The 18,692-nt window shown below is 47.5% G+C and overlaps 1 protein-coding gene across 2 annotated transcripts; it reads left to right on the top strand.

The window, feature by feature from the left end:
* Nucleotides 1-10,830: 10,830 nt before the first annotated feature.
* On the top strand, nt 10,831-16,928 carry CUNH18orf21 (chromosome unknown C18orf21 homolog). 2 transcript variants are annotated; one of them, XM_040984897.1, is made up of 5 exons: nt 10,831-10,957; nt 11,038-11,060; nt 12,505-12,704; nt 14,430-14,617; nt 16,716-16,928. In XM_040984897.1, exons 1-5 carry the CDS (start codon nt 10,881-10,883, stop codon nt 16,867-16,869), a joined length of 642 nt encoding a protein of 213 aa, XP_040840831.1. In that variant the 5' UTR covers nt 10,831-10,880; the 3' UTR covers nt 16,870-16,928. The 2 variants fall into 2 exon arrangements, with proteins under 2 accessions (XP_040840831.1, XP_040840832.1); XM_040984898.1 differs by lacking the exon at nt 14,430-14,617 and having other exon boundaries at nt 16,716-16,904.
* The last annotated feature ends 1,764 nt before the right edge of the window (nt 16,929-18,692 follow it).

Raw genomic sequence — 18,692 nt, forward strand, 5'->3', positions numbered from 1 at the left:
CGAGTCCCCGGAGCCACCTGACGACCGGCGCAGGTGCACCCGGCTCGCACCCGAGGGCGCGTCGGCTCACCTGGTACCTCTCACACAGGGCGTGCACGCACCTGGGGTCCGGCCGCCTCTCCCGTTAGCCTCGCCCGGACGGCTCTCGGGCCCTCGTCCCCCGGCCGAAGGTGCCCCGCATGCACCCGGACCCAGCCGCGGGCTCACCTGGTCCCCGTTCCTGCCCCGCTCCGTCGCGGCCGGCTCCGGATGAGGTTTAGCGCCGCCGTCAGCCGGGAGTTCAACCCTGCTCCAAAGTTAGCCCCTGTGCCCGGGAAGCGACAGCTGCGGGGAACTTATGAACTCCTCTGACGGGGCCTCTGCGTCCGGAGGAGCCCCGGGGCCGCTCTCGCCGGGCGCTGACCGCGGCGCCCACCGCCTGGCTCGCCCACCGCCTGGCTCGCTCTGCAGCCGGCTGAGCCCGAGCCGCGCCGCGCCGGCCTCCGTCAGGAAACACGCGCGGCCCGCCCCCTGCCGGCCGCTGGCGGGACCTGCACGCGCCTGGGGCAGCCGGCCAGCTCGACTCCAGCTGCTTCTGGAGCCCAAGGCTGCAGTCAGCCCGCCTTGAGCCCCGTTTGAAAAACGCCCCGTTCTCTTTGATAAGCACCACAGTTAGAAAAAAAAAAAAAAAAAGGAAAACATGGGGGCGGGGAGAGGAGGGTGAATGAGACGAAAAGTCTCCTGTTGGACCGTTGTGTTTCTTTTAACAGTGTGAGATGGCAAATGTAAAAGCAGAAGGTGGGGAGGTTGGGCGGATCTTTCTGCAAACGGTACTACAGACTGTGACCCCGGGACTGGCGTCTGGTGCGGGGAGTTAAGGAACCGCCCAGATACTGTTCCTTGCCCCCTGCGGATGCCCTCAGGTCCCCGGTAAGCAGCAAATGGTGGCTCAAGTACTTGGGTCCCTGGTACTTGCCCGGCAGTCCCAAGACCGCCTGTCTCTTTGAGAGCCCAGCCCTGGCTGTGGAGGACATTTGGGAAGTAAGCCAATGTTTTGGGAGATATCCCATTCTACCTTTCATATTAAATGCAAATAATTTTTTTAGTCGAGGCTAATTCTCATTCCAATTCTCATAATTGCCTCCCCCCCAAAACAAAATCTGCACAAAATTGTCTTAAATGTATTTATTTATTATTTGAAAGGCAGAGTTATAGAAAGGGAGAGACTGCGAGATCTCCCATCCACTGGTTCTGACCACAATGGCCAGAGCTGGACAGGTCAGAAGTTAGGAGCCTGGAGCCTCCTCTGGGTTTCCCACATGGGTGCAGGCACCCAAGGACTACCTTCTACCACCTCTATGCACACACACCACTGCTTTCTCAGGCTATAAGCAGGGAGCTGAATCAGAAGTGGAGCAGCAAGGCCAGCATCCATATGGAATGCTGGCACCACAGGTGTAGGCTTAACCTATAACACCACTACCCAGCCCTTGAGCAACACATTTAAGAAATCATTTGAAAGTCTTGGAAGTTGACAGAAAGCGTGTGAGCCCATCCAGGTCTCCCGCTCAGGGTGCAAGCTGTGCTGCCCCCCTGCCGCTGGGACACCTTCTGCCTGTTGCACACCACACAGAGCTCTCCCCACAGCCGGGAAGCATCAGAGCCAGGACTTTGGGGAGAAACTAGACAAAGCCTGAGCCAGGGGAAACAGTCAAAAAGAAAAAATGTGCAAAGAACTTGCTCAGGGAAGAGGTCAGCCAGGGAGGCATGACATCTGTGCTCCCCATAGTGGCAAAAAGACAGGGAAAAGACAGATCCAGAACAAGAAAGAAGTCAAGGTTGGCCGGTACAGAGGACGTGTATGGTAACAGAGCTGACCCCCATTAAAGCAGTCTGCACCGCACCCGGAGCAAAAAGTGCACAATCTGACCAGATAAAGAGACTGTGGCATACATGAACTGTGGATTGCTACTAAGCCATAAAAAATGAAATTCTGTCTCCTGCAACCACATGGATGTCACTGGAAACCATCATGCTTAAAGGAAAAACCAGTCCCCAAAAGAAAAATATCGTATGTTCTCTCTGATCTGCAACAACTAATACACAGCTTACAAAAACTGTAATCCATACAAGCAAGATTGCCATCCTGAGATTCGAATATTGTTTTCAGCCTTTGTCTATACTCCCAAGGACTAGGGGGTGGTTTGTTTTGTCTTATTATTCTTCTTTCCTACTTGCTGTGTGTTGATATCTTTACCTAATGGAGTGTTAAGCCTGTGATTGCAAAATGAAATGAAAATATGCAACTGTAAAAATTGAGAGAGAAAAAAAAAGGAATAAAGAAGAAGGGGGGGGATATTGTCAGGAGGGGAAGATAGGAAGTGTTGCTATACTCCTAAATCTGCATCATGAAATACACAAAAGTTTCTTACCTTGCATAAAATTTTTAAAACCAAGTTTTTTTTAAAAAAAGAAGTGTTTCATAACAGGTTCTCGGGGAGGTGGGAGCAAAGGAGAACACCTTCAGCCTGGAGGTTAAGACTCCACATCCACCGCTGAGTGCCTAGGCCCCACTCCCAGCTGCAGAATCCGCAACCCTGGAGGCAGCAGCGATAACGCAAGGGGTGGGATTCCTGTCCCTGACATGGGAGATGTGGCCTTTATTCCCAGCTCCAGGCTTCAACGTCTTCCACAGCCCCGTCCCTTCCTCAGTCAGTGTCTCTGGCATTTGGGAAGTGAATCAGCAGACGGGAGTACCCATTTCCTCTCTTCCTTTTCTCTCTGTTTCTTTACTTTCTCTCCCATCAAAAACAAAGAACACGTTGCAGCCATCAGCGTGACTTCCACGTCTCACCCTTTGCTCCATGGCCCCCAGTTTGATGCATAACTTGTATGAATAGCCTCAATCCATACACTCTGACCAATTTCATAAGAAATATTCTCAGACCTACCTCGGGTTATTATGACAACTAGAAATAGAGGGGGGAACAAGAGACCAAGAAACTGAAGGAAGCAACATGGGAAGGTGCAAACAAGTGAGCGGTGATTTCAAGACCACAAGAGGGTTTATACCAACCTTAGGAGAAGCCCAGAGGCAGAGAGCCCAGGGAGAAACACGCGGAGACTGATGGGGAGATGGGCAGTGTCCAACCAGGTCAAGCCACATGGAGGACAAGACCTGTTCCACCTGGTGGCACAGGAAAACAAGAAGCCAGAGCAAGTGTGCAGTGTGTGCATGATGAACAGGAAGGGGAAACTGAGGCTCATGAAGCTGGGGCTGTGGAGCAGACACTGAGGACTAACGGAGGGGGTAACCCCGTCGTGCAGGCTCCAATCAAAGGGAAACTGAGCATGCGGATGACGTAAGGGCAGAGGGGGAGGAGCTAGGGGAGGGGACAGGGGAATGATGCAGGCGCTCACCCCTGTCTGAGGACCGTGTGGGCTGTGTATAAGTACAGGTCAGGAGCAACCTTGAGAGCGAGGAGTGCTTCCCCACATACTGGGAAGGAGAAGGAGGACCATGGCATCCTACACATGCCTGCGCTGTGTGCTCTGTGAACTGGTCGCTAAAGTCCCTTTCCAACTTCTATTACAGGGTCTGAAAAAAACAAAAACAAAAACAAAAAAACAAAACTCACCTTCGGAATCCCTTGTGGCTGCGAGTGACTCCAGCTTGGCCAAAGAATCAGAAGCTTCACATTCTAAGTATAAGAACAAAGGCTTTGCAGGCTTCCTCTTTCTGCCTGGAAGAAAGATGCACATATGGAGGTGCAGCAGCCATCTTGCTACCAGGAGGATGAAGGTTCCTGCTGAGATGTCAGGGGCACTTGTGCCTCAGGAGATTGCCTTCAGCTTGGATCTTTTAAAAAACAGAATACATCTTTTTCTAAAGATGTATTTATTTTTATTGGAAAGACAGATTTATAGAGAGAAGAAGTAAAGATCTTCTACCAACTGTTTGACTCCTCAAATGGATGCAGTGGTTGGAGCTGAGGTGATCTGAATCCAGAAGCTAGGAGCTTCTTCCAGGTCTCTCATGTGAGTGTAATGTCCCAAGGCTTTGGGACGCCCTCCATTGCTTTCCCGAGCCACAAACAGGGAGCTGGATGGAGAGTGGAGCAGCCGAGACATAAACTAGTGCTCATTGAGCCATCACAACCTCCCACCACCACACACACAAGTTGTTGTTTCAAGATAATCTAGCCAGGAGGCTGCAGAGGCCTGGAGGAGGAAAAGGAGGCACATGGGAAGCAGAATGACCACGTACAGACACTTCTGGGAGCGGGGCGATGGGCTCATGACACTCTCCTTACTCTGTTGGAGTTTGGACAATAGTTGGGTCTCCTTTGAACCAAAGGCTTGGTCCCTAATGTCCTGAATCAGTGGTCATGATGGGTTGTGCATGGGCTGAGGCTCCTGCAATCAGAGTGCCCAGTGGACAACCTGAAGCCCTGGGACTGGCCCTGGGTTGGTAATTCCAGCAGAGTATTGGCACTTGCTCACTCACCTTGTGATTGTCCCTCTCATCAGATTCCTAAACCGACAGACTCTACCCGGCTCATGCCACACCAGACCAGAAGTGAGAGCCAACCTCCTCCCTGCTCAGTGGTTTCTCCTGGGGGATTAAGTAACAGACAACCACTGCCCTCTTTGGCTTTTGCACCTTTGACATCTTCCATAATAAAAAAAAATGCATTTTGGGGGCAAAGGGAACAAAATGGGAAACAAAGTAGCTACTCTAAGCAGGCCATACTTCATTCTTGTGAATCTCTCAGAGAAAATAACTTGGCAGAAGTCAAAACAAGCAGCCAGGAGCGGGGCTGGGTCAGCCTGCTGGGTGGCTCGTGCAGCCCCTCTCTGGGCAGCGACAGCCAATGCTGAGTCGGCCTTGCAGAGGGAAGGTGTCACCCATCCCTGGCTCTGCTCCTCCCCCTCTCACCCACCCACCTGCCTATATTTGCTGGACTCTTGAGGGCAGGGCAGGCTCAGAGGTCTGCACTGGACCTGCAAGGCTGCTCCCCTTGGACTCAATTTGGCTGACTCAAGTTTCACGTGTAATGTCAACACAGACACCAGCCCAAGAGTTAAGTCTGTGTCATGAATGGGATGGCAACAGAAGTCCGCCAGGCAGAGCAGGAGTACTGATGGGCTTTGGATGTGACAGTGATGCTCCAGAAGGCGCCTTTCCAAATCACCAAATCATGGCTGGGTTCTTCTCTTCCACTCTCCCCTCCAGGCCTCTCTGTTTGCCTCTTCATCATTATTAATATTCACTGTGGCAAGTCCCTGCTGTTTTAAAGTTATTGACATGATCCTGCTTCTGTGTTTGTGCCAGTAATTAACACTCCATTCTTCTAAAGAGATCCTTGGGCTTCCGTTATTTCTAAATCAAAATTAATTTATCCCCCAAATCAATTTGTCTCAATGATTCTAAGGACTCGAACCTGCCTCTTGAGAGAAGTGGAGTAGTAAAGACCCTAACAGAGAATACAGGAAGCTTGGACAGACATGGGAGGGAGGCTGCCCCAGACCCCTGCAACCAGGCCCTCCCTCAATGGTAGGGGTCTCATGTCCAATGACGAGCTCCCAGGGAACACACAAGCAGTACTTGAATGACCAAGAAAAACCTGTTGTTGTAGTTCCAGCCCCCTCCTTTCCAAATGACTCACATGAGACACCAGTAAACTGAGTAAAGTTTGTTCAAGGTCAGAAAGCTGGTAGCTGACAAGAACCCAGGGTTGCAGGCTGCGAGCTCATCCTGCCTCCCAACTGAACCGAGAAGATAATTCTCAGGTGAGGAATAAAGGCTAGGATTTCTAGAGAAAGAACTACAGGTAAGAGAGCTTGCTGCTTTGGACAAACGAGTTGGGTTGAACAGCTCTTGCAGGTTTGGGAGCAGGACAATACGACTGAGAAAATCAGTGTTGCTGTAGAAGCTTGTGGTTGTCAGCACCACTTTGCCTGGTGGCCTAAGATGTCCTGGTGTTCAAGTTAGCCAGACCAGAGCGGAGCCAGCTTGGGGAGCCCAGGTTTTGGAGCCAGGGGAACCGGGTCAAGTCCCTCACTGGCATGTGGCTTTGCAGTGACAACATCTCAGTTATTTCAAGTGTGAAGTGAGGAGGCTAACGGTCTTGCCCTGACTCCCAGGACCCCTGCCGTCTGAGGAGTTAGCAGCGTCCCAGGCAGTTAGGACGGGTCCCCATGGGAAGGAGGGATCAAATGTTTGTGCGACACCTGCCATGTACCAATTACACAAAAAACGATGTCCCAAGAAAACAAAAAGCATCGACAGGACCGCAATAATTCCCGCAGCCTTAGGTAACTGACCAGAATATGCCGCAAAGCAGCATGCTGTCACCTGTCACCCCTCTCAAGTAGTCAGCACAATAATATTCATTAATGGGTCAGTAACTGTGACCTAAGTGACATCCACGCCACGGAGCAGACCCTTGACTACTGAACCTACGCCAAATAGACCAATTGATATGCACTCTCTATCAGCTCCCAGTACTCTTCCCTTGGGGATTCCTCCCAGTCACAGAAGTCTTGATTCTCAATTCTCTATTAAATCTCTCAGTAAGACTTTTCCTTTACTCACCCTCCCTTGCTTGTTTGATGTGTAATCTTTCCATGCTGAGAGACAAGGAACAGACTGAACTCTTTTCACTGTGAGAACCCACTCAACAAAACTTTTTGGGAACCCTGCTCTCTGCCAGGCCCTAGGCAGGCAGACATGCACAGAACAGGTTCAGTCTGGAGGAAAACAGGTAAAAAAAAAAAAAGAAGAACAAGGTCAGTGGGATACTAAGGTTACAGTGTGTTCAAAGGAACACTGGAGACAACATGAAGTTTTCCAGGCTTTCATGGAGTCCAGAACAAGTCTTGAAAGCCAGAGCAGGTACAGGGAATCCTGGACTACAGTGTGGTCAGAAAGCATTCATGGATGTTGCACGTGACTTCAGAGCAGAGGAAGCTCGACTGGTGGCAGCTGGATGCTGGCTGTATCTGATCACATGACTGCCTGCAACGGACTGAACTGGGGCACTGTGACTGCCCAAGGCCCAGCCATAGGTCACAAAGGAATACTACTAACTAGGCTTTCAGTTAGTTCCTGTCCTGTTAGGTTTGCAGTTCATGACATAAAGACTGAAGTCTGGGGGCATCCCTGAGCCAAATTTAGCGTGACATGTGACAACAGAGAGCCAGGAATGGCAGAGCACAGCTTGGAGGGTGGGAAGAATCTTATATTCAGGCAGTCAAGGAAGGTATCTCCTTGGGATGGTAATGAAGAGCAGCAATGAGAAGGATCTGAGGTTAAGTCTGAGAGAGAGCAAGGGTGGCAAGAGCCATGTGGAGTGGGAAAGGGACACGAAGTGTGAATGGAGACGGTCCCCTGTCCAGACAGGGCCTGGAGAGCTTGGTCAGGCTGAGTTGTTTCCATGGCATCCTCACAGGACTCTTGTGTGGTCTCTGAAAAGGAACACTCCAAACAAGATTCACATTTTTAAAAATTTAATTGAAAGAATTAGAGAGAGATCTTCCATCCATTGGTGGCCAGGGCAGATGAACTAGGTGGAGAATAAGATGGAGTGGTGATTCATTTCTGGGGCAGAGGGCAGGCCCTGTGACACCTTAGCAGCACATGAAGGAAAGAGGAAGCAGCAGTACTGCCTGGGAGAGAAGATGGAAGACTGGGCAGGTGGGAGGCTGGTGGGGAAAGCAAGAGAGATATTTTAGGGCCACTGTGGTGATACAGCAGGTTAAACGATTCTCTCCAATGCATGAATCTCATAAATGTGCCACTTCTGGCCTAAGCTACTCCATTTCCAACCCAGGTCTCTGTCAATGTGCCTGGGAAGGCAGCAGAAGATGGCCCAGGTATTTGGGTACCCAACCCCACATGGGAGACCTGAATGGAGTTATAGGCTCTTGGCTTCAGTCTGTCCCATCGCTGGCCATTGTGGCTAATTAAAGAGTTGGAGAAAGGAATGGAAGGTCTCTCTCTTAAATAAACAAATATTTCATAAATTGATATTCTGGTTATATTGTATGTGAACAACTGAGTTGTTGGGAGTGTGTTGCCACAGTACGGAAGAGAGGGATGGTTGCAAGTCTGTAGGCAAGCAGGGTGTGAGTGTGTGCATGTGTTAGTGCTATACACATTTTTACTCTTTTCAGCTTTGTTAGCAAAATCAGATAGTCTGAAAATAGATACCATGTTCAGAATACCTTCCACGTGATGAAGTATCACTTATCTTTTTAAAAAAATTATTTACATTATTTTTATTTTTATTTTTATTTGAAAGGCAGATCAGATTTATGGAGAGGAGAGACAACCATCTGCTGGTTCTCTCCCCAACTAGCTGCAAAGACTGGAGTCAAGCCAATCAGGAGCCAGGAGCCAGGCATTTCATCCGGGTCTCCCACATGGGTGCAGGGTCCCAAGTCTTTGGGCCATCCTCTCCCACTTTCCCAGACCACAATCAGGGAGCTGGATGGGAAAGTGGAGTAGCCAGGACATGAACTGGCATCCATACGCGATTGGTGCTTGCTAGGTAAGGATTTAGTGACTGAGCCATTGTGCTGGGTACTTAAGTAGCATTTCACCTATACTGTGGAGCTGCCCTGAGGATTACATGAATTCTTACCTGTTAAGATGTTTTGAAAAGTGCCTGGCACATACTCAGGGCTTACTATTATTTTTATTTCTATCCAAATGGGAAAAGATCAGCTTACCTAAGAAGGGTTTTTTGCATAATATGCTCTACATGTTGAAAAAAAGATTAGATGTTGTACTTTCTACATCAGTCAATGTATATTTATTACTAAGTAAAAATTTCCATTGAAGAAGTCAGACTTAGATATGTTTGCATGAATATTTAGTAGATTCAACATAACTCAGGCCTTTTCAAGCTGCATAGAAAACACAGACTTAATAATGAGAGTGACTCTTTTGACCATGAACAGAATTCTGTATGGCATGAATTTTTATAAACCATGCCAAAGATAAGAAGTAAAAAATATTGTATTATATATGTCAAGAAGTCAAACTTCCCTAAAATGCAATATCTCTTAGAAATTGTTCCACCAGCCAGTAGAATCTTTCTCTTCAATAAAACCAGGCAGAACACATGAAAGAGCCACTGCCTCTTCACCCATCAAGAGGGACAGAGCCTTCTCAGGCACTGATATTGGAAACAGGACTTGTGACAGACAACCTTTTCTGGACCACCAGGTAGATTTTTAAAATGCATAGCATTTTACCCAGAAATTTCTTTAAGGAATTGAAACCAAAGGGATGAAAAAGCACCAGTGTATACAAGATTTTTGCTGTTGTACCATTTGAACCAGCAAAATGCAGGAAATGTTTTTGCATTTCCGTCAATAGGCAAATGGCTAAATTAGCTATGGAACATTACATTTTGAAACACTGACAGTTACTAAAAGGCATGTGTGAGAATGATATACGCTGACTTGGTAAGATGACTGCGGCCTGCTAAGGAAGACAACAAAATATATAAAAAGGGGTTAGCTTTCTATCTTTTTTTTTTTTTAGTTTGGGCTTTTTATGTGTATGTATGGGTTTGGTTTTGTGTGTGACCATGGTGGGTGGGACATGCTTATATATGTGTACATGTAATTCAACAGATATGGACATAGCAGACACCTACATATTAATATCGATTGCTTCAGGGAATGGGAAGGTGGTAAGGGTGGAGAGAAAATTGTATTACACAAATGTACATCTACACCTTGCTTCAACCAACCACGCCAGGCCGCCAGCCTTTCTGATTCCTTATTTATTCTGGCAAGCTCTGTCTTGGAAGCAGAAAGTGAGGCCTTCCCAGAAATCAAATCTGCTTTTGTCTTGATTTTAGACTTCCCAGCCTGCACAACACTGAGACATTTCTGGTGTTTACTTTTACAATCTCCAAGATCAATGTGTTTTGTTGTAGTAACCCAAAAAGAGAATTTGGATCATGCAGCTTTCTCAGCTGATGCTTATCAGCCCCACACCCTTCTGATCTGCCAGCATTTCTTTAAAAGATTTATTATTTTTTTTTTATTGGAAAGGCAGATTTACAGAGATAAGGAGAGACAAAGATCGTCCATCTGTTGCTTTACTCCCCAGGTAGCTGCAATGGCCAGAACTGAGCTGATCCAAAGCCAGGAGCTTCTTTCAGGACCTGTTATGTCAAAGTCTCTTTTACGCTTCATCAGGCCAACAGAGGCCTCTCCATCAGTCCCAACAGGCACAGGCAGGATTCCAGGCAGCCACATGACAACAGCAGTTTCACCATTGCCATTCCAACATGCTGTTAGGGTGCGGCTGACCTCGGTGCAATTCACTTCAGAGACATTTTCTTTGTAGGTCCAGCGGTCCCTCAGATTGTCCCTCGTGCTGTGCACACATATGGCTCCGTTTGCTCCGACCAGCAGAGCCAGTAAGGTGGACAGGGTGAGGGTCTGGGGATGAGGCACCAACAGGAAACGAGTGATGGTGGAAGTCTCTGCGAAGTCTCCTAAGATCTCACTCTTTCCGGTGGCTTTCTGATGCCCCAAATTTGGGCTCCAGAATCTAGCTGAGGCCGAGGAGGAAAACACAGGAGCGGAAGAGAAGACAAGCAGGATAGACGGATAAATGGGAGCAGGGGACCTGGCCACCTCGTCGGGATCCTCCCTCGGAGACCAAGAGTTCTCTACGGCTGAGGGGCGGGGCCGCGCCTGCGCACTGGACTGGACGCTCAGCGACCCGGAACCCGTCTGCCCAGGGTGCCGGTTTCCGGAGGGAGCGGTTCCTCTGTCGGCAGCTCTGGAAGATCTGCGTCCGGCGTGTCCCAATCTCCGCGGCGTGTTCCCCTGCCGTGTCCGTGTCTTCCCTGTGAGCGATCGCGGCGGCCATGAGACAGAAGCACTACCTTGAGGCTGCAGCGCGGCAGCTGCGGGAGAGCTGTCCGGGCCAGGCCCGTTACCTGCTGTAAGAGGGCCGGGCAGGAGGCTGGAGGGCGCGGCTAGCAGGTGTGGCGTCGCCCCTCACCATTTGTCTATGTTTTACAGATGGACCTACAGTTCGTCCCACGGTAAGCAGCGCTCCCGTCCGCGGGGGCGGGTGCTGGGACCTCAATCCTCGCCGTGCTGCAAGGACTCCCTGCCTGGCAGAGCCCGAGCGGTCTCCCTGTCTCAGCCGGCTTGACGCGTGGCCTCACTTCCGGTCATCGCGCTGGCCATCGCCTGCTTCTGGAGTCCACGCGTCCCGACTTGCGCTGCGACCTCTTCCGACCCTCCCCGACCTCTGCCTGGGGAGGTGTCCTGGGACCCAGTCCCTGGACCTCCTTCCCTGGCTACACGTTAGCTTCATGGCGACCACTTTTTTCCAGACTTACATACCCAGCCCAGTACTCTCCCCACATTCTAGACTCGCATACCCGGGTGCCTGAAGTATTGCAGACTTACTGTGTCCAAAATCTGGATTTACCCCCCAACAGACCTCCCCTCTCCAGTTTTGCTCTCCCCACCACCACCTCAGAGCCATTCTTGATTTCCTCTCAGCCTGACCCTACCCCACCTTTGGGCTATTCTGCAGGCAGGTTCCGTTAGCTTTAAACTATTTCCACCGTGAGACTATTTCTCACAGTCTCCATTGCTACCGACCTGCCCAACCCTGGGTGGCCGCCGATGGCTCCCATGACCTGTTCTCAGGCCAGTGGTCCCAGCAATTGTGGTTAAAGCCAAGCTTACCACGGCTCACCCTAAGTGACCTCCCATCTCACAGAGGAAGCAAGTGGAGGGAGACAGGGCTCAGACAGGCACGCGGGCCTTCGGAAGGACCTTGCTGTTGTCTCTGCCGTTGCAGCTGCCCTTCCATGGCCTTGCAGCCGTGGCCTCTCGCATGAACACCCACTGCGCCCTGCAGCTGTGGCCCAGGGACACCTTTTCTAGCCCCCTACTCAAAGTTGCAGTAAGGCCAGCCAGCAGCCTCACTGTCCTCTCCCTTCTTTGATTCTGCAGCACTTAGCACCTGGTGGTGCTGGCTGTTACCTGCCTGTGTGAGTGTTCTTTTTGCACAGTTGTGTATCCAGCACCAGGGCAGTGCCTGACAGCCTCTAAGGGAATAGGCCTGAGCTTTACATTTGCCAGAGTTGAGCTGCTGACACGCTTCTTGGTGCTTTGTAATTGCTGTCCTAGCATTCAACATAGTCTCTACAGTAGGTACCTAAATCATTGTGCTATGTTCCGGTGCCATTTGTTGTTTTGTGGAAAATAGGTTAGTTAGATGTATAAGTGTATATACACTTACGTATCAAGTGATGAGCTAGGTAGCAAAGATTGGAGACTTGCTTGTCTGTTGCTGAGAGAAGTTAATGGATGAAATTGTAGTATTTTGCAAAATGTTGCCAATTTAATTATTTTGTGAATGTATGTTTAGTGGGTTGGCTTAGAGAGTGTTCGTATGCTCATGTTTTCCTTACTGTTTGTTGAGGTAACAGTATTCTGATTTGATGAACACTGAGTTTCGTGTTTTAGATGATAAGAAGAGTTTTGAAGAAACATGTCCATACTGTTTCCAGTTGCTAGTTCTGGATAATTCCCGAGTACGCCTCAAACCCAAGCCCAAACTGACACCCAGAATACAGAAACTTCTTAATCGAGAAGCAAGAAATTCTACACTCAGTTTTAAAGAAGCAAAAATTTTGAAAAAGTACAGAGAATCCAAAAGTGTATTGGTAAGATTTCATTTCCAAATGTATGGCTGAACTGGAATCTTTTATTTCTTTAAGAATCAACCTGAAGGGGCCAGTGTTGCCGCATTGAAACCAAAGCCACTACCTGCAACTCTGGCAGATGTGTGGGCACTGTTTGTGTCCTGGCTGCTCCACCTCCAATCCGATTCCCTGCTAATGGTCTGGGAGGAGCACTGGGAGGAAGCGCAGGCGTCTGGGCCCCTGCTCCCCGTGTGAGAAATGAGGATGAAGCTCTGGGTCCTGGATCTGGCCTGGCCAAGGCCTGGCCATTGTGGCCATATGGAGAATGAACCAGTGGATGGAAGTAATGTCTTTGTGTCTCCTTCTGTTTCTTTCAAATTGACACACCTTAACAAAAACAAAAAACCTGATTATAACTAGAGATTTACAGTATTATCTCACTGGAATTATCAAGATGTGTACACAAATTTTTTTTCTAGTGATTGGTATATTATCTGGAATATGGTTTGTGTGTCACTATCACCTTTGTTTTGTTTTGTCTTAAAAATTTATTTATTTTACTTTAAAGAGTTACAGAGAGAGAGGGAAAAAGAGATCTTTCATCCACTGGTTCACTTCAAATTTCTGCAAGGGCTAGAGCTGGGCTAGTCTGAAGCCATGAGCCAGGAGCTTCTTCCAGTCTCCCAGGAGGATACAGGGGTCCATCCCCTGTTCCTTTCCCAGGTTGTAACAGGGAAGTGGATCAAAAATGACTTAGAATTAACTGGTTTGCCAGTGTTAGATCAGGTAAGTCCATTGTGCTTTGTCACAAAATTGAATATTTAGAGGAAAAGATAAACTATTGAAGTGAGTAGGATTCATCTCTTATTCCAGAAAACATTTCTGCCACATTTTGGCATTTTTAAAAAATATTTACTTATTTTATTAGAAAGTTAGATTTACAGAGGCAAGAAGAGACAGAACAAAAAAGATCTTCATTCACTGGGTCACTCCCCACATGGCCACAGTAGCTGGAGCTTAGCTGATTTGAAGCTAGGAGCCAGGAGTTTCTTCCCAGTCTCCCATTTGGGTGCAAGATTTCAAGGCTTTGGAATCCTCTACTGCTTTCCTAGGCCATAAACAGCGAGCTGGAAAGTGGAGCAGCCAGGACAGGAACTGGCACCCAGACGGGCCTCTGGTGCTTGCAAGGGGGAGATTAGGCAATTGATCCCTTGCACCAGACCCTGGGAGATGTTCTTAAATGGGAAGTTGATCTAATGTTTTGCCTTCTTGAAGTTTACATTGTAATGCATTTTAATCAGAGTTGCCAACTAGAAAGATGGTAAAAGTATTTGTTTTACTGATTTAATCTATATACCACCTCTTTCCAAAAACATGAATCCTAAAATCAATTATGGAAATGAGGTGTAAGAATGTGATTACTTATTTGGTTTCATAAGTTAGACCTATATTTATAGTATTGCTAAGTATTGAAGGAGGGCATTTTTATGTTTTGTGGGCAAAAGGCTTGAAGTTCATATGTGAAAGGTAGTAAATGTCTCCTGCTGTTACAGGGGAGGATTGTCTAGTCTCCTCTCCAAGCACAGCTTAGGCTGTGTTAAGCTAAATATATATGCTGAGGTGCTGCCTTTTAATACAGAGTTTTAATTTTAAGTATGTCTCGTCTGGTCCTTGCTGCTGGACTGCAGGCTCCCACAGCACAGCCCCTGGCAGAGCAGCATTCTCTAACATTTCTTTTCCTGACAGCTGGTTACTTGTAAAACATGCAACAGAACAGTTAAACATCCTGGTCGAAGTAGAAGCTTTCTGTCAGCACTGAAGAGAGGTCCAGTTACTCCGATGAGTAAACTCAGCCAGAAGGTCCCAGAGACAAAGACTCCAAGACACCTCACTCTGTCTGGTTCTAAAGCCAAGAGCCCGGCACTGATCTTCAGGTACCTTCATTTGTTAGCCTTATCTGCACTGGCAGCATTCACGAGCACACTTCTGCCTGAATCCATGCTGTTCCCTTCCCCTGCATGCCCCATGCGCTTCCTGCCCTATCCTCAACTCTCACCTCCTTGCTTGTGTCCTCCAGTTATGTTCCTCTGTTTTCAGCCTTCCCTAACCTGTTTCCCGCTTCCTCTCAGTATATCTTCCTCAGGCTTTACTTGTTCAAAACAGCTCATCTTGTCCCACAGCTAACCACTCAAGCTTGCTGGTCCTTATAAGTTCCTCCCTCTCAGTGAAACATGCCCTTCTGGACATTCTTACCTAACATGACAGTCCAGTTGACATCCCTTCTCCCGTGTGCCTCGTTGCCAGTTTCTGATCCTCGATTCCTGTGATGTTTGCACAGGTATTTTCTCCTTCTCTTCCTACTGTTGGAATCTGTGCACTTTTTGTCAAGACTACTACAGTGATTGATTTCTTCCTACATCTTTCAAACCCTTTTCAAATCTCGGCTCAGCTTAGCAGCCTTTTACACTCCTCCTGTAGCATAGATCAAAACCTCTAGCCCAGTGTTTGCAGCCTCACTAATTGGCATCAGTTTGTCTGCCTTACTTTTGCCATCCTGTTTTCTAGCAACACATCCTACATGCCAGCACACGTCCTCCCTAAACTTTTGTTCTTACTCTTTTCTCTGTCAGAAACACCTTAACTGTATGATTTCACCTGTTTTTTTTTTTTTTAATTTTGGTAACCCTCAGTACCTTATTCATTGTGATGCTCCATAAATTTAAATTTAATTTCATAGAAACTGTGAAAGGAGTTTTGGAATATTTTGTTACAGAAGATAAATTGAGTCTGATGATCTCTTGAACATAAATAACAAAATTCAGCAAGGACTAGAGTATCTCTGCATATTGAAATTTTTATATTAGGCTTTAAGTTTATAAAATTGAATGAAAATTAAAACAGTTTTCTCTGTGTTCTTGACTTAATTATTTTTATGTCTTTTATACTGAGAATTTATCAGAAATTTTAACTTTACTGAATGCAGGTAAAATGAACTTTGGTGCGTTTAAAATGCTTTAGTTGCATTTGGACCAGACCAGTTAGCCTTCTGTATCTGCAGGCTTTATATGCAGATTCAACCAACTGCAGTCAGAAATTCAGAAAAAAATTATGTCTACACTCATACTCCTCAAAGGATATGATGTAACAGACATTTAGATAGCATTTACAATGTATTAAGTATAACAGTTAATGAAAAGCTGACTTAAAGTGTATGGGAGGATAGTGCAGGTTATCTGTTGCAGGGGAGGTGGTTCCTGGAGCACAGTGTTGGCCTCCTGAGGGATGACTGCACCGTTAGATCAAGGCTACAGTAGGAAACACCCTTCACTTACACAGATGGCACGTTAGAAGGAAGCAGACTGTCGGGCCCCAAACAAGGGCTCAGGGACACAGGGCAACCTGGAGGGGATGAGATACGCTAGAGTGCCTCCTGTTTGGTACTGTCAGAAAGCACTGGGATATGCAGTGGAACCACAGAATGCCCGCCCTGCACACTTCCCTTCTAGTGTGGAAGGTATTACGGACTTGTATCTACAGTGCAGGTTGAGACTCTTCACTTTTAAGAGAAGATGTGGCTTTGAGCTGTGAGGAGTACGTTTTTAAAGTTCTTGCTTAGAAATACTATGTTTTGAAGGACTTTTCTATTGTACTAATACAGGGGAAACAGTGAGAAGCAGAACTGGGAAAGGAGGGAGGGAAAATCCCCGGGCTCCTGGGATTGTAATATAAAATAAAGAAATGTAAATACAAAAGATTGCTATGAATGTTGTTGTCAGACCTGAGTAGAGGAACTTGACCCTGATGATACTTTAACATCCACCTTTATCTTTCAAGTATGATAGAAACTTCCAGAACCCCAAGGTTATCTATAACCTATTTTAACAAAATAGGAACGACTCCTGAGTACAGCAGCCACTGCCGACAGATGGTGGTAGTGTAAAAAAAGTATTGAAGGAGTCTAGTAGCAGTTACCTAGGCTAAATGGAAGCAAATGTCTATTATTTATTGGCCTGTGGTTTTCTTTCTTTCCAGAACACCTACATCTGGACAGTCAACACCGCTCTGCTCCCCAAAGAACGTGAGCAAAACAAAAAAACACTTCTCTCAACTAAAAATGTTGCTCAGCAAGAATGAATCCCAAGAGACTCCAAAAATGGACTTCAGAAATTTCTTGTCTTCTCTCTGAAGGATGAACTTTAAAATGTGTGTACTGGGGACCAACAGGTGGCATAGCAAGCTAAGCCTCAGCCTGCAATGTTAGCTTTCTACATGGGCACCGGTTCGTTTTCCAGCTGCTATACTTCTCATCCAGCTCCCTGCTTGTGACTTGGGACAGCAGCAGCAGATTGCTTAAGCCCTTACAACCCTGTACCCATGTGAGAGACCCAGAAAGAAGCTCCAGGATCCTGGCTTCAGATCTGCTCAGCTCCAGCCTTGCAGCCATTTGTGGAATAACCAGCAGATGAAAACCTTCTCTCTGTAAAATCTACCTTTCAAATAAAAAATAAATATTTTTTTAAAAAAGTGTACTGCAATAGCTGACACTAAATTAAAAAAAAACTTTATTGTTATTCATTTTTTAAAATACATGTTAAATTCATTTTTTTTTAATTTTTATAAAATTGTATTTTGACATTCTTTACATAGTTAATTAGGGTAAGAAGGTTCAAGGGCTACAGGAAAGTGGATAATACTAGTATGTTTTCCATATTGTTACCTTCATGTTTAAAGGGGGGTATTTAAGGGAGAAGGCCCACCCAACTTCCCACCCTCCCCAGGTCCCGGATGTAGGGCATGCTCTGAGGTTCTTGCTCAAGTGGTTTTGATATTGCCACAGTTATGAATCGCTGTCAATCTTGCCACTCCAAGCACTATGAGGGCTTTGAAAAATCCACTGATTGACATAGTCCATCATAGCTTAGATGGCTGGTTGACCTGTTCTGTCTTCTCTCTTTTCTTCGTTAGGGTTCTGAGTCCAGCATTTAGATTAGGAAGATCTCCAAAGAAACTTCTTGTATGTGCTAACAAGTACAAGGCCTGGCACCGTCCATCGCTCCAATCAGCTGGTGGTTGCAGTTGCTGGGTTGGTTCTGTTTTCACTCCCGACTTCCACTGGAACCAATGGGTGTTGCAGTCCAGCCTAGTTCTGCCCAGCACATTCTTGGCCCTCACATAAACCAGCGGGAGCTGCAGCCTAGATTGGAGCGACCCACAATAACCCCCACCAGGCCCGCCCCCTGCCCTGGTTTGCCAGTAAGTGTAGCAGTAATCCAGTCTGTCTCACACCCCATTCTACCCCAGCCGCTATCTTAGTTTTATGTCCTGCCGTGGAAGTGGTAACCCAAGAGGGATGAGCCCCCTATTTCCCTCCCAGGCCTCTCCCACTCCCAGATTCCAGCTGATGCTGTGGCTAAGCCCAAACAACCCTCGCCCACTTTAATTTTGTTTGCACCAGTAGGAATAATCCGCCCAGCCCGGCTTTTCCCTGATCTAGACTGCGTGAGGCGCACAGGTGTGGTAGCTCTGCCTAGTCTGGTCTGCCCTCATCCCAGCCCATGCTCTCCTGCGGAAGTAGCTGTCCTGCAAAGGAACCCTCCCTTATTCCCCTGCCAGCTCTGCCCACTTCCTTTCTTGTTCTCAGGCTGGTAGGGCGCTGTGGTCCCTTCCGGTACAGGCAACCTCACCTTGGCATTCCATATTGTGCACTAGTCTTCTTTGCGACCGACCCTAGGTCGACCCACACTGGTGCCTGGATTTGCCAGTGGATGATGTGGACAGATTCAGCCTGGTCTTGCCCCACGTTTGCCAATTGCATGCCAGTTTGTAGCTTTCCATGGCCTTTTCTGGGCTGTTTCCTATCCTGTTTCTTGTGTTTACCTGCCGGGTCTGTGTCCTGCCAGAGGAGTTGCCCAGGCTCCTCCATCTGAACCTCTCCCAATGCCAGGTTTCACGCTTACCAGTGGGTCCATGAGCCAACCCTACTCAGTCCACCTCCTGTCATAGCAGGAA

Source organism: Ochotona curzoniae, unplaced genomic scaffold, assembly GCF_017591425.1.
Source record: "Ochotona curzoniae isolate NIBS_2020 unplaced genomic scaffold, NIBS_Ocur_1.0 contig_43, whole genome shotgun sequence".
Classification (NCBI taxonomy): Eukaryota; Metazoa; Chordata; class Mammalia; order Lagomorpha; family Ochotonidae; genus Ochotona; species Ochotona curzoniae.

Coding starts and splice junctions, on each gene's coding strand:
- CUNH18orf21 (XM_040984897.1), top strand. CDS start 10,881: ATGAGACAGAAGCACTACCTTGAGGCTGCAGCGCGGCAGCTGCGGGAG. Junction 11,061..12,504: donor GACCTACAGTTCGTCCCACG/GTAAGCAGCGCT, acceptor TTCGTGTTTTAG/ATGATAAGAAGAGTTTTGAA. Junction 12,705..14,429: donor GAGAATCCAAAAGTGTATTG/GTAAGATTTCAT, acceptor TTTTCCTGACAG/CTGGTTACTTGTAAAACATG.